This window comes from Jaculus jaculus, chromosome 1 (genome assembly GCF_020740685.1).
Source record: "Jaculus jaculus isolate mJacJac1 chromosome 1, mJacJac1.mat.Y.cur, whole genome shotgun sequence".
Classification (NCBI taxonomy): domain Eukaryota; kingdom Metazoa; phylum Chordata; class Mammalia; order Rodentia; family Dipodidae; genus Jaculus; species Jaculus jaculus.
Genome location: NC_059102.1, coordinates 86,907,908 through 86,922,595, shown reverse-complemented (window position 1 = coordinate 86,922,595; position 14,688 = coordinate 86,907,908). Strand labels below are relative to the sequence as shown.

The following is a 14,688-nucleotide window of genomic DNA, read 5'->3' as shown; positions in this document are numbered from 1 at the left end:
GCATAGTTTTCTGTGTAATTGTTTGTATTTGAGAACAGAATTAATCATGTAGTAAAACATGGGCACCAATAATAAATCATTAGTCTGAGATCATGATTTTTGAAAAATAATTCAAAAACCTAAACCCATTGCTTTGAAAAAGCTCTTAATAGAGCATATGAGGTGAAAGTTAAGGTAAAAAAAAAAAATGAGCAAAATGGTCAGGTAATCCTGTATTCTGAAGTTTCACAAGGTGCTTCTGAGTAGCAATTATTTCTACTTGGCAGTGGTCAGCCACTCAAATCTGGAAGCAGACATGTAGATGGAAACTTAGAGCTTATTTCTTTAGTACTTTTTGAATTGGCCCATGACGGGAGAAAAGAAGAAGGCTGGTCTCCACAGCCCTCGTATTAGAACAATTTTATTTGGGCTTCCTACTAAGATTTTCCTTGAATAATGGTTTGACACTTGAAAATTATGAATAGCTTTATTTTGTCATGTAAGAAAAGTGAGGCTCAAACTGATAAATATCAATGTAACATTGTTTTATTTTCTAGTGGACTATCGTCAAGGTTACTGAATTTTAAAATATTTTTTTTATTCATCAATTTTTTTATTAATTAGTTTTGTACTCAGTGAATACAGTCAAGTTGGTACCATTGTTAGGCTCATCCATGTCCTACCCCCTCCCCTTGGCCCCTCCTTGTTGAGGTATATGGGTCATGCATTGTGGAGTTAGCCCACAGTTATGGGTAAGATAAATATCTCTGCGTATCATGACCCAATGTGTGGCTCTGACATTCTTCCTGCCCCCTCTTCTGTAAAATTTCCCTGAGCCATGTTGGGATCATTTTTGGTCTGATTCAATGATGAAGGTTACTGAATTTACACCCACACAGCAGCTCTATGTGAAACTAGGATAGTTTGCATATAATTGGATTACTATTTTACACAAAGTATAATTTTTATTTAGAATAAAAAAATTTCCTCAAGTTTTTTTGTTGTTATTCATTTTTGGGTTTTCAATGTAGGGTCTCCATCTAGCACAGGCTTACCTGGAATTCAATTCAGGGTAGCCTGATACTCAAGGTATTTCTATGAAACATCAACATAATTGATAGTTTATTTTTTTAATTATTTTTTCTGGGGCTGGGGGAATGGCTTAGCAGTTAAGGTGTTTGCCTGCAAAGCTAAAGAACCCAGGTTCTATTCCCCAGAACCCCTATTAACCAGATGCATAAGGGGGTACAAGCATCTGGAGTTCATTTGCAGTGGCTAGAGGCCCTGGTGCACCCATTCTCTCTGTCTCTCTCTCTCCTTCTCTGTCAAATAAATAAATAAGAAAATATTTCTAAAAATATTTTTCCTTTTTTAGTTAACTATATTTATTTATTTGAAAGAGAATATGGGCATGCCAGGATCTCTTGCTGCTGAAAATAAACTCCAGGCACATGAGCTGCTCTGTGTATCTTGCTTTACATTGGTACTAAGGACTCCAACCTGGGACAATAAGCTTTCTAAGCAACTGCCTTTAACTTCTGAGCCATTTTCCCAGCCTTAAAATGGTCATTTCCTATCCAGGACAGGTACAGCAACTAGAAAGACTGTATCACTAAAGTGTGTAAAATGTTAACCTGATAGTTACTAACAGCTCAGTAAAAGCACCGATGGCAGCTTCCTCACTGTTTTCAAGTTAAAACCCAACATTGCTCTATGGAACCACACATAAAGTGTTTTGTTCACATTATATGAACAGTGATAATAAAGGTACAGGTGAATTGTGAAATATATGTTACTATTACATAAAAACCAATGGGCAATCCTTTGATCTAATTTTGTGTTATCATATCATCATTTTATTATTTTTTACTTTAATTTAGTCTTATCTATGTGTGTAAACTATTTAGAGTTAGCCAATTAACCTGTTTCCATGAAGCTAGAGCTAGAATTTCTCAGTTATATAATCCCTTTTTCAAAGGAATATGCATATAATTTTATACTCATATGAGAAATTTTATATTCAATTGAGAAAACATAAAAGATAATCCACAAAAGTTGAAAATCAAAAATATTTTCACACTATTACTTTCCTGGAAAGAATTCGGTAGTAATATATTCCAATAGCCACAAAATTCTGAAACTTCTTTATCTAGTAACCACTCTGATGACTGTTCATCCCAAGAAAAAATTTTGACAGAGCCGGGTGTGGTGGTGCACGTCTGTAATCCTAGCACTCAGGAGGCAGTGGAAGGAGGATTTCTGTGAGTTTGAGGCCACCCTGAGACTACATAGTGAATTCCAGGTCAGCCTGGGCTAGAGTGAGACATTACTTTGAAAAAATTTTTTTTAATTGAAAGGAGAAATTAAGTAGACATTAAGTTGTTTATTGCATTATCATAGCATAAAAGTTTTAAAAAATTGAATGGTGTGCCAAAGGGAAATGACTCAATTATTATAAAATAATCTGAAGTTATTGTCACATGCCTACTATAGTTTAAAGAACAGAAAATGGGGGAGAAATCCCTTCATATTCCCACAGAATACTGTGCACAATATAGATGTGATTGTGTGGTGAGAAGAATTCATCGTGGGACTTTTCAGGAGCGATGTACTGTAAAGCAATTGGTGAACAACTTCTAATGCATGGCAGTAGGCTGAAGGCAAAATCCATTGAGCTTAAGTCCAGTGTGGAGTGAGCTGTTTTCTGGTGATAAACGTAGTCTAATGGCCTAAGTCTGACAGACATCTTCCCTTGCTTCCTGAACAAGTGACTTCACCTCAGCCAGTTGGGTGATTTATGCTGGAATGAAAGAAAGTACCTCAGGGCAAAGCTGCTGCCAAATTATGCTATTACCTAGTTCCCAAAAAACCAAGGAAAGAAGAGTGTCCTTAGATTCTGCAGAAGAAAAGGGTCATGAGGCATCTGAAGTTTGGCTTCAGGTTTGCTTCCAAAAGAAGATCTACAGGACACTCAACTCCTTCCATGCTGAAGTTACTCTCTCTTACAACAGCCAGCCTTTCCTCACAGAAGCCAGCAGGTTCCAGGCTGAGTGAGCCCCATTACCTCCTCCACAGGTTGCTGAGCAAGGGAAGAAATCCGTCTCCCTCCACCGGTGGATGATCGGTTGATAGAAGATAAACTGGACTGTGCTGTCTGCGGGCCCGGAGTCACGGATCTGTAGGACACAACAGGAAAGTTGAGGTCTAGTAAGATGGGGGTGGAAGTGCTTTCTGAGTCCCTGGCAAGTTTGGCTGAGGATGTGTGGTGGTCTTGAAGGTCCTGGGCTGTGGGAGAGTCTGCACCAGGGAGAAGTGGTAATGACTGAATCACTTACCAGAGACTCGTCCTTACAGGTGATCTTGCTGACCACACCATCTCTCAGCTGATGGCACAGAACAACGCAAGTCTCCATTTGGGATTCCACCACTATCTTACCCCAGGTAACTGATCCCATTTCTTTTCCTCTAGTTCCACCATCCCTGGTACAGAAATGGTGGCTCATGCCTTTAACCTCAACACTCGGGAAGTCTAGGTAGGAGGACCGCTGTGAGTTTGAGGCCAGCCTGAGACTACAGGGAATTTTAGGTCAGCCTGGTCTAGCATGAGAACCTACCTTATAAAAAAGTTAGAATTATGTGGATTTTTAAATGCATGTTCAGATATAGAGAATTTAAGAAAACTGTAAATGCCATATACTACAGGGAATAAAAGATACTCTCTGTGGTTAAGGAGAAACAAAATTTCCAGAATCAAGATACTTTTAAATTTCAGAGACACATTTTGGGCTTTTCGTCAGTGTAGAGATTTGAATGTGCAAAGTCACCAGCTGACGCTTATTAAAGTGCAAATTCATGCCCAGAGATCTAGTCAATTCCAACATAGATAGTCTGAATTCCCAACTTTGAAATATGCCAACTAATGTTAGAAAAGCAACTACTTTCAAATGAAACTGGTAATTATGAAAAATTACAACTCTTGTTTTTAAAGCAGAGAATGTGAGACAATAATTCTTTAATGGTTCCTAAAAGTACAAGTATGTTGAGAAAATATCCTGAAACTGAAACAGAAGAAAAAAGTACCTAACATAAACAATTAACTTCATGAGAACAAAGTGAAGAGCCGTTGAAGATTGAGACTGCTGGGCAAGACTTGGAATATTTATTATATTAAAAGAGGTTCCAAGAACAATCGCGAGGATCACTTCTTACTCCTGCATATTGTAGTAATTAACAAAGAATCAGAGTCCAACTAAATACCATGGACTAAGTCTGCAAATGTTTTTAAACCTTAGTGTCACAAGTGCCCTTTAGGGTAAATTGAGGGGCTGGCCTTGAGATTATTTCAGAGAAAGCTCTGTTTCTCTGTGGCTGAGCTCAGTATGTCCAGGGGATGCTGAAAAAATAGCTATGCCAAATAAACAGGGGCAACAATAGTTGGGATGTGGCCAACTCTAGATCAGGCTTGGGGGTTTAGATGTGAAAATGGAAATGTTCTTTAGGACGTGTGGAACAGCTCGAGAGGCTCAATATGAGAGTGAAGAAACCACTGATTATTTCCCTTGATAGTAGTGTTGTGACCTACAGAGCAGTCTGGTCTTCTAATTAGAATAAACAGTGACACAATCTCTTAAATCAAAAACCTCTGAAGCACTTCATGTCTTTCACAAAAGGAGCATTAGCTGCAAATTACTATTCCACAGTCCATTTGTCAGATAACATGGGTGCGTGATTGTGATTGTGGGTTTAGCAATTAATCTCATTCTTTGGATTTTTTTTTTTTTTAAACTCACAAAATCCCCTCAGTCCCTTAAGATGTGTGGTTACCACATGGGAAAGCTATTAAACTATTAGAAGAGGATTCTCACTTGAGCTCAGTATTTCTGAAAAATGAAAAGACAAAAAATGTTTTAGACCCATTTTTTTAAAAATTTTCTTCTCCCCGTAGAGGTATGTTGATATTTTCCTATCATCGCCAACCCTCGTACGTTATGAGGGGTACTCACTGCTGCTCTGAGAGCACAGCTACCAAGCAGTTAGCCTTATGGAGAAGCTCAGATATGCACAGTTGCAGCTCCTCTGGGTGCTCCATTTTGCTCATCTGTCTTGATTAGAGGAGCAATTGAGCCACAGTTGTGGTGAACTAGGGTATCCGTGGCTGCCAACCCCAATATCTGCCATCTATTTTGTAGGAAGATAAAAAGACCCATGTGTACGTGTGTGTGTGTATGTGTGTGTGTGTGTCAGTGTGTGTGTGTGTGTGTATGTGTAAAACAGAGACATTTGCATGCATGTATATATGCATGTAGACATATGTGCAAGGGTGCATACTCAAGAAGAGGAAATGGTTGGAAAGGAGTTACAGTGTTAAGAGAGAGATTTGAGGCCCACTCCATGTGAGGTACTGAAAATTTAATAAAAAACCTATGGTGGTCTGTGCAGCGCGCCCTCCTCCCTTTCTGCCTCCGTTGCCGCCATGGCGCCTGTGAAAAAGCTTGTGACGAAGGGGGGCAAAAAAAAGAAGCAGGTTCTGAAGTTTACCCTTGACTGCACCCACCCTGTAGAAGATGGAACCATGGATGCTGTCAATTTTGAGCAGTTCCTCCAAGAGAGAATCAAAGTGAACAGAAAGGCTGGGAACCTTGGTGGAGGGGTTGTAACCATCGAGAGGAGCAAGAGTAAGATCACCGTAACTTCCAAGGTGCCTTTTTCCAAAAGGTATTTGAAATATCTCACCAAAAAATATTTGAAGAAGAATAATTTACGTGATTGGTTAGGCGTAGTTTCTAACAGCAAAGAGAGTTACGAATTGCATTACTTCCAGATTAACCAGGATGAAAAAGAGGAAGAAGATGAAGATTAAAACACTGGTTTGGAATATTTTGTATGAAATCATGAATAAAACTTAGGAACAAAAAAATAAAAAAAATAAAAAACCTATGGTGTCAGAGGTCATAAGGCCTGAGGGAGAAATACTCTGTTGCCTAGCTAAATGGATATATTATGCTCACAAAACTGCCCTCTAAATGCTGGTATTTGGGCCCATATATTGATGGTATTCTCATTGGTTAAAGAAGCTTCTCTTTTCAGATAGCAGTTACCAGTAGGGTAACAGTGGAATGTTTAGCACTAAATGAGACATCTCTGTTACAACCTCCAAAGGCTCAGGGATCAGTGCAGAGTGGAAAGAATGTAAGAGCTAAAAGAAGGGAGGGGGAGTGCTTATAATACTGTCTTCCAGAACCAAAATAGCCTTGATATCTATGTCCTAACAGTGGCTGACTCTACCTTTCACAAGACCCACATAATAGAAGGAATAAAATAGTGACATCAAGACAGAAGAGACTAGTTGGAAAGAAGGGATTCAGTAGAGGGGGAATTTGGGATGGGGAAAGGGGAGGATAGTGGGAGGGGATTATGATCATGGTATATTGTTTATATTTATGGATGTAATCAATAAAAACATTTGAAAATAATCACAGTGTATCTAAATCTCTAGACATATAAATCCTGCTTGATTTTGTACATATTAGTGTAACATTTTTGCTTTTCTCTTCACTATAATCACATGCTTTCTTGAAGACTAACAGCAACTAACAGCTTTTATTACATTCTTGCCAAGTATAACATTGATATTTTTCTGTGTTGAGACTAACCTTTAATCTATTATTTCTGCTTTTAAGTTATAATGAGAATAAAGAAGCTGAGGGAGGGCCAGTGACCTCCTTAAGGCTACATTGCTAAGGATCAGAAGAGAGGAATTTAAATTTAGGTCTGTATTATGTTTAATTGTATCCTTGTACTCATCTTACTCTCTCCTTAGCTAACTTGATGTCTATCTTTGATGGGCAAATGCGCTCCGGGAGTTGGTCTGCTATGGTTCTCTCTTCTGGTTTTCTTCACTCTGGCCCGCTCAGGGCCTTGTTATCATTAGCTCTGCGGCTTCATAAAGCCCAGCTCCTTACACATTACATGGTAGCTCTCAAGAGTATTCTGAAAGCTTCAGTTGACACCTTAAAATGTTGGTATAGTGACTGGACACATCTGGCATATGTAATTTTGACCTCCTCATGCTAATAAGAATAAGCCAGCTCTGCACCAAGCTCTTTTTCTTATAAAGATAACATATTAGTGTGTCTAATTCAACATAAGGATTTCTCACACTGAAAATAAAGGAGAAGACTAAGGTTGGTCCCTCTCAACAGCCGACCGCGTTGTGAAGACAGAGTTGGAGCGTAGTACAACTGCGTGTGGAGATCGCCAACAGGGCAGAGGTCATGCACAGCCAAAGGAACCAAAGAGGACTTAAACATATGAAGACAACGTAAAGCACACAGTGTGGTTCCTTCACAGAGATCTCTCGGAAAGCATCTATTTCTTCTCTGTTGGGAAGAGGACAATTTATGAGCTTCTGGAGATTGTCTAAACTTCTTTTTCTCACTGATGTAGAACTGTCTGCCTCATATAGGCCGTGGTGCTGGTGGTCAGGAGTTTCCCCACCCATCACTCTATAGTTCAGTTGCTAATTAGCTGAGGACAGGAAGGCAAAATGGAGCCCCAAGTGAGGTACAACTGAGCATGTCTGAATTAGACCCACAGAGTTAACAATGTTTCTCTTGTGACTTGGCAGGGCTTGGACATGGTGAAACTAAATCAGAGTACCTTCTAGGGGGACAGCAAGATAAAAACTGGCAAATATGCTTAGTCAGTGCCTCAGTGATTCTGTGCTTGGTGTAGGAGTGTTTTGGCAATGATTCTATTTCCTCAAGTACTCAGATAAAAATATTTTAAAATGTTTTCAAAGATACTTAACAGCAATGAAATCTTTACAGCACCATGGTTGATGAATTGATTGGATAACTTCATTTGTCCCTTCATTCATTTACTTATGTCATAATTGTTTGGGCATCTATTATGTGCAGATTGTTGGAGATGATGCAAGAGAAAGAGTGCTGAGGGGCTGAAGAGATGGCTTAGCAGTTAAGGTGCTTGCTTGCAGACCCTAAAGACCCAGGTTTCATTCTCTCATACCCATGTAAGCCAAATCAGCTGTACATGGTGGCACATGCATCTGAAGTTCATTTGCAGTGCTAGAGGCCTTGACGCACCCATTCTCTCACTGCCTGTCTCTCTCTCTCTCAATCAATAGATAAAAGTAAGACTGTGGAGCAAGAGTGCTGAGCGTAAGCTGATAGAATATCAAGCAAGAATATACCAATCATGGCCCTTTAATATACTTTTGGAATTATAAATTATTACTTATGATAAATTCTTAGAATCATTGTCATTCTAAATATAGCTGCCAGTTACCTTAAAGATATTGTTTGTGTCTCTACCAAATGATAAATTCTATGAAATGAAGTGGAATCATTGGAATCATTACAAAATCACCTTCTCTCAAGACTACGGGTCCACCCTGTTCCAAAACCTATTTCTTTAAGCAGGGAAGCATAGTGGCAAGGACTTTAAGTAGTGTCAATTGTTGCTGGTATGAAACATGGACTCCATCTTTGCATTATCAGAAATATATAATTTTAGCAGTTGGAAATGCTAAGATTAAGGATTATTAAAAGAAAAGATAAAATGTTAATACTCAACTGTACTTTGTACATATTAAAGAAGTTTCTAGTGCTCTGAGATCTCCAAACCTGCCCAGAAGATATTGTAGTTTGGTCATTGGCCCCTAGCTCAGGCTGCATGGGTCATTTCATTAATGCTGCTTATGATCTTGCACAGGAGATGAGAAATGTCTCCTTGGTAACAACAGGTATGTGTATAAGGAGCAAAATGGGTGAAAATATTATCCTGGAAGAACATGCTGAGTAGCAGAGGTGATCCCATCCTGGAAAGATTATCTAGTGCTCAGATGGAGGAGAAGAGCAAGGATCGGAGCCAGCGGAGGGTAGGGAGGGGAGAAGGTAGGAGAGCAGAGGGCTCTGCCAACTCACCACTGAGAAAAGTGAGGGGCTGCTTTCCTGGCTGTGCATTTGAAACCTTGCTCTGGGACATGTGAACTGCAACATGAAATGAAGCATATTTTAATTATTTCATTCTTAACTCCTAGAGTCTGGCCTGCATTTCTTTTGCAGGGGAGTCAGGTGTAAAAGTTTAGTAGGGAGCTGAGTCATTACTTGTCATTGACTCCTCTGCTTTCCTGTAGTTGACTTAACTTTTTCCTCTCAAGAACACTTGGCTTAGACAATGATTTTACATTTAATGGATGAGGATTAACTGACTGGGGAGGCTACCTAGAACTGGGCAGCAGGGCAGAAATATTCCAGATTGAAATGCTTGCCAGAGCTCAGCCTCCAGGGGAGGAAAGAGTCAGTTATACTAATGACCCGTCCTACTCAAGATCTACAGGTGTCCCCATAGAACGGCTTTCTTGGCCACATGAACCTGCTTTTTTTTTTTTTTTCTTAGTTACATGAACCTGTTTTTACTATCTGTATTTAAATTTTTACTTCTCAATTATATTTATAATCATTCCCAACTTCTTGATCTGGTACTTTGTTTCCGATGTGCCATTGTAAAGGAAGTCAGGGCAGATATGTATAATAGTGCAATAGGCCATCTGTTATGTATATTACACATTTTAGAAACAAAGGAGACAGAGGCATGGCCATCCCACAAGCTTGTCGGATGAAGTGAACTTATTGCTTTCTCCACACTATTTCTGCCGAGGCTTCTTTTCATAATAATATGTGGGATGTTGAATTATGTATAGAATTATGCTCAAGGCTCTCTGGTTAAAATAGGAAACTCTTATGTGTCTGCCTAACACTGGTTGTAAGTGGGAATGTCAAACTTTCTATTCCTTAGAATATGTTTAATGCTACTTTTGTGGTATTGTCACTGCTATGATAACTATGTTAAGTAATGCATTTGTTAATAGCTAAATTTAACAATTCTACAATATGGTTACTTCAAATCATCATGTACGTGTTAAAATACACAGTGTTGCTTGTTACTTCCTAAAAAATTCACAAAACACGCCACTTTGGCAACAACTGGGTGGTGCCAATCTTCTTAACCAAATTATCCAATTGTAAAAATTCCTACACTTGCTAAGCTGTCTTTTGTAGGAGATGACTGTTCTCCACTTCCCAGTACACACACTGAGACTGTCCTGGCTCTCCATGTGCTTACTGCTTTCTTTGTGGGCATGTGTTCATACTACATCAGTAGCTTAGCACTCATGTTTCTCCTGATCTAATGTGGATCCCTGCTCAAGTTTTCTTATTTATTTATTATCATTGTTATTATTATTTTTGAGGTAGGATCTCACTTTAGACCAAGCTGACCTGCAACTCACTCTGAAGCCCCAGCCTAGTTTTGAATTTATGGTAATCCTCCTACCTTAGCCTTTCTAGGGCTAGGGCTAAAGACATGTCACCACACCTGGCTTAAGTTATCTAAATGAACATACCCAGAACACACAGACAAACAGATATCTTAACTGCTTTCAGAAATGAACATGTTAGATGGTCACCTTCACAGAGAGAGTCCTGGCCACACACAAGTCCATCCTTCATTAGAACATCTAACATTGAGTCTTCAGCTTCAGAAAAGATGCACATGGCAAGGAAGGGGTTACAAAGAAATCCAGTTGTCCAGGCATCAAAGATCATTCCTAAGGATGAATGTACTGGCAGATGTCCCAGACACTCAGCTTTGACATCTATTTATCTTAAGGGCCACGACAGCCAAACTGTTCCTAGGCACGCCACTTATAAATTGGTCAGACTGTGATCATGTGCAAAGAAGGAACTTTCTGCAGCTGTGTAGAAGGTGTATTGGTTGGTATTAGTTAACTGAAGGTTAAAGCAGTTATAAAAGACAGAAAAAAAAAGTAATTTGATTCCATCCACTCAACTGCTCATAAGGGCTCTATTGGGTGGGGACAGTATTATTTTACCATTGTATAAATGAGTAAACAGGTTCAAGAATGTAAAGCAATGTACTCAAAGTCACACACCCAGGAAGCACCAAAGCATATTAAATTGTAGAATACTTGCCTATCATACCACACTACACCAGTATTGTCAGAATTGTTTATATAGCAAAAGTATCAAGTTTAAATTTTAGAAAGAAATGCTCCCTTAGAGAGCAGGATATGAATTTAGTACAGTTTCAAAAAGGTGGTCAGAAGAGGAGGTATCAAAACATTATTTTGAAATCAATGGCTTCCTTCATGGTGAGAACATTTCCCTCTTGCTCAAAAAATATGTTCTCATTTTAAGCTCCAAAAATGGATTTTGGAAGTAAAATTACTTGGAGATATTGACAAGCAGCTCTTTTAATTCCTGTGTATCTCATTCAACAAGGAAAATACTACTTAAATTAATTACAATGCACCAGCCTCAAAGTGACTAGGACTAGAAAGTAAATTAAATGGAGTTGGGAGATACAAAATTAAAATACAAATTCAGGGCTGGGGAGATGGCTTAGTGGTTAAGCGCTTGCCTGTGATGTGAAGCCTAAGGACCCTGGTTCAAGGCTCGATTCTCCAGGACCCACGTTAGCCAGATGCACAAGGGGGCACACGCATCTGGAGTTCGTTTGCAGTGGCTGGAAGCCCTGGTGTGCCCAGTCTCTCTCTCTCTCTCTACATCTTTCTCTGTTACTCTCAAATAAATAAAAATGAACAAAAAAATTTTAAAAATAAAAAAATAAAAAAACAAAATACAAAAATCAACCAGTTCCTTGTACTGTTAACTATTAAAATAATACATTAAGAAAACAATCATCATTTATAAAATACTTACAAATAAATTTAACCAAGAAATACAGGGCCTGCACACTGAAAATTATAAAACACTGATGTGAGAAATTGAATAAGAAATAAATACATGGAAAGGTGATAGGTCATGCTTGTATATTAGAAGAATGTTAAAATGTCCAGATACTCAAGGTGAACTGTAAATTCAATATAATCTCTTATAGTAATTCCGATGATGTTTTTCTCAGAAATGAAAAAATATCCAAAGATTCATACAGAATTACAGATAAACCTGAATGGATAAAGCAGTCTTGAGAAAACAAACAAACTCAGCTGCAGGCAACATCCAACTTGATTCACAAATCTACTACAATGCCATAGTGGTCAAAACAGCTTAGTGCTGACTCAAAAACAGAGACTAATGGACAGAATACAGAGACCACAAATTAATCCAGACACTGATGGTCAATTTACTTTTTTTTTTTTTTTAAATGAAGTTGCCACAAACACACAACAAAGAAAGAATTATCTCTTCAATACATGATGTCAGGGGCTCAGAGATAGCTCAGAGGTTAAAAGCACTCAGGTAAAGCCACATGCAAAGTGCCATGTGGGTTTGTAACCCCCATGCACCTACGGCAATAGGAGGCAGAGCCAGGACAAGCTGGAAGCTTGCAGGCAGCAGTAGCAAAGCAACAAGAGAGACCCTGACTCAAAGAAGGCAGGAGGACAGGAGTGACACCCTGAGGTTGTGCCTCAGATGCATGCTGTGGCACACACATGCCCATACACACCCATCATACACAGACATGCATACATATACAAATAATGACTAATTTTAAAACATTCTTGGAAGAAAAAATTTGCACTTAAAAATAAATGGTTTCCAGGAACATGGATTTTCTCTGAGAATCTGGGTGTCTATAGATAAAAGAGTGAAATATATATATACATATATATACATATGTGTGCATATATGTGTGTGTGTGTGTATATATATATATATATATACATATGGAGAGAGAGAGAAAGAGAGAAACCAATTATTATTTTATTCCCTTTCTCCTATTCCTGCTTTGCTGGGGCCCTCAGTGGGGCTATGGGATCCACTATGGGGTTATGAAGTCCTGTCAATCTCAGTGGGAATAGTGGCGGGATCATGCCTCTGTTCATTCCCACCCATATTGAGGCTCTTACAATCTTTCCACCCCCCCTTCCATGGTAGACCTGCTGGCAGTCTGATTTAGTGTTAATTTCTTTGTAGTTTCTGGATTTCTGCTTTGATATGTTTTGCTTGATCAGCGTGTCTGCCTCTAGGGTGCAAAGAAACTCCAGATGCATGCACCATTTTGTGTATCTGGCTTCAATTCTGGGTTTTTAGGCTTTGCAGGCAAGCACCTTAACCACAGAGCCATCTCTCCAGCCATTCAGTGTTTTAAATGAAGTTTCTTGTTATGAATTTGCTTGAGAGTTAGATACAATGACCTTATTTTTACTTTAATTGTTTGGTTTTTTGATGTAGGGTCTCATTCTAGCACAGGCTGACTTGGAATTCACCATGTAGTCTCTGGGTGGCCTTGAACTCATGGCGATCCTCCTACCTCTGCCTCCCGAGTGCTGGGATTAAAGGTGTGTGTCACCACACCTGGTTTACAATGTCTTTTAAATCTAATGAAACCAATCAAAACACACACACACACACACACACACACACACAAACACACACTTATACACACACATAATGCAGAAATCTCCATTTTGAATATTAAAAAGTAAATTATACATTATCTGTATCATTTTAACAGATAATTTATGAAAAAATTATGATCAAGTGTTAGATTATTATATTTAGGTCTTTTTGAGGAAACTTAGAAATGTATTTCATTATGAAATCACTGGAGAAAAAGAAAGTTCTATCCTTTCCCCTATATTTCTTAAACTATCTGGCTTATTTTCATATTTATATAAGGACATTAAATTTTTACATAGCCTATTTTAGAATAACTTTACATTCATTTATTTCTAGGTATTTTCTAATGAGTGCTTAGGAAAAAACTATTCATTCTTAGAAGCAGCACAGAAGACTAAAATGAGTTCTAGTTTGGAAAGACAGAAATGTGATTTCTAGTACTAGCTTATTATGACTATGAATGAATTTATGGGTGCCACTCAACTATTCTGAAACGAAGTTTCATGGTGGATAAAAGTAAATGTCAGTATTTTTTCTTCACAAATAATTGCTATATGGGAGAAGAAAGCTCTTTCTTCATCCCTTGTTCATGCTCAAAGCTTTGCTCATATGGAGATAAGAAAACACATACATTGCAGTCCTTTCTTTCCAGAAACACAGAGTAGGGAGATACAATATGAACAGGAATTTGGGATGAATTCATAGAATGCTTCTGTAAGTAGCAAATGCTAAAGGACAAACAGGGGTTGGTGAAAAGAATGCAAGTGGACAAGAGAAGGGCTTACTAGGTGGAGAGTGTAACATTACTCAAAGTCCATGAGCTCTGAGAGGGAAAGTGCTTGTGGCACCTTCTGGTCTTTTAGCTGATTGGACCTGGAGGGACCAAGTCAAATGAAAGGATGGAGAGAGAGAGAAACAATATCTAGGTTACCAAAAATAACTGATCCCTCACTAAGGATTTGTATCAAAATTTCAAAGCAATGAGTAGAGGTGAGCAACCATGATCAGTTCCACAAAGAAGAAGACTCATGAGTTAGACAACTCCTTTTTTTTTTTTTAGACAACTCCTTTTGAGGGTAATATGGGTAAGTGTTCAAAGACTAGAATTCTTAGTCCACAGTATCAGCTCAGTGAAGAAAATACAAAGGCCTAAAACAAAGGTATCATGGATGGAAAAGAAAGAATAAATGCAAAAAAAATGGTATGGAGACAAAACAGATAAATTTAGCATTTGAGGAGTGGAGATCAAGATGATTCAAGAGTCTCTCACTTGTTTGGATAGATAATATACTTCTTATAT

General features: G+C 38.5%; 2 protein-coding genes across 3 annotated transcripts in view; one reads left to right on the top strand and one right to left on the bottom strand.

Moving 5' to 3' along the window:
• The window catches only part of Adamtsl1 (ADAMTS like 1), a 403,127-nt gene that overhangs the window by 227,927 nt on the left and 160,512 nt on the right, over positions 1-14,688 (bottom strand). For both annotated transcript variants that reach the window (XM_045150329.1, XM_004658427.2), the window contains exon 8: positions 3,044-3,155. In XM_045150329.1, coding sequence (XP_045006264.1) covers positions 3,044-3,155 — 112 coding nt within the window. The remainder of the gene's footprint in view (positions 1-3,043; positions 3,156-14,688) is intronic.
• Positions 5,453-5,839, top strand: LOC101617514 (60S ribosomal protein L22-like). The gene has a single exon (XM_045150339.1). The coding sequence runs from the start codon at positions 5,453-5,455 to the stop codon at positions 5,837-5,839; it is 387 nt and encodes a 128-aa protein (XP_045006274.1).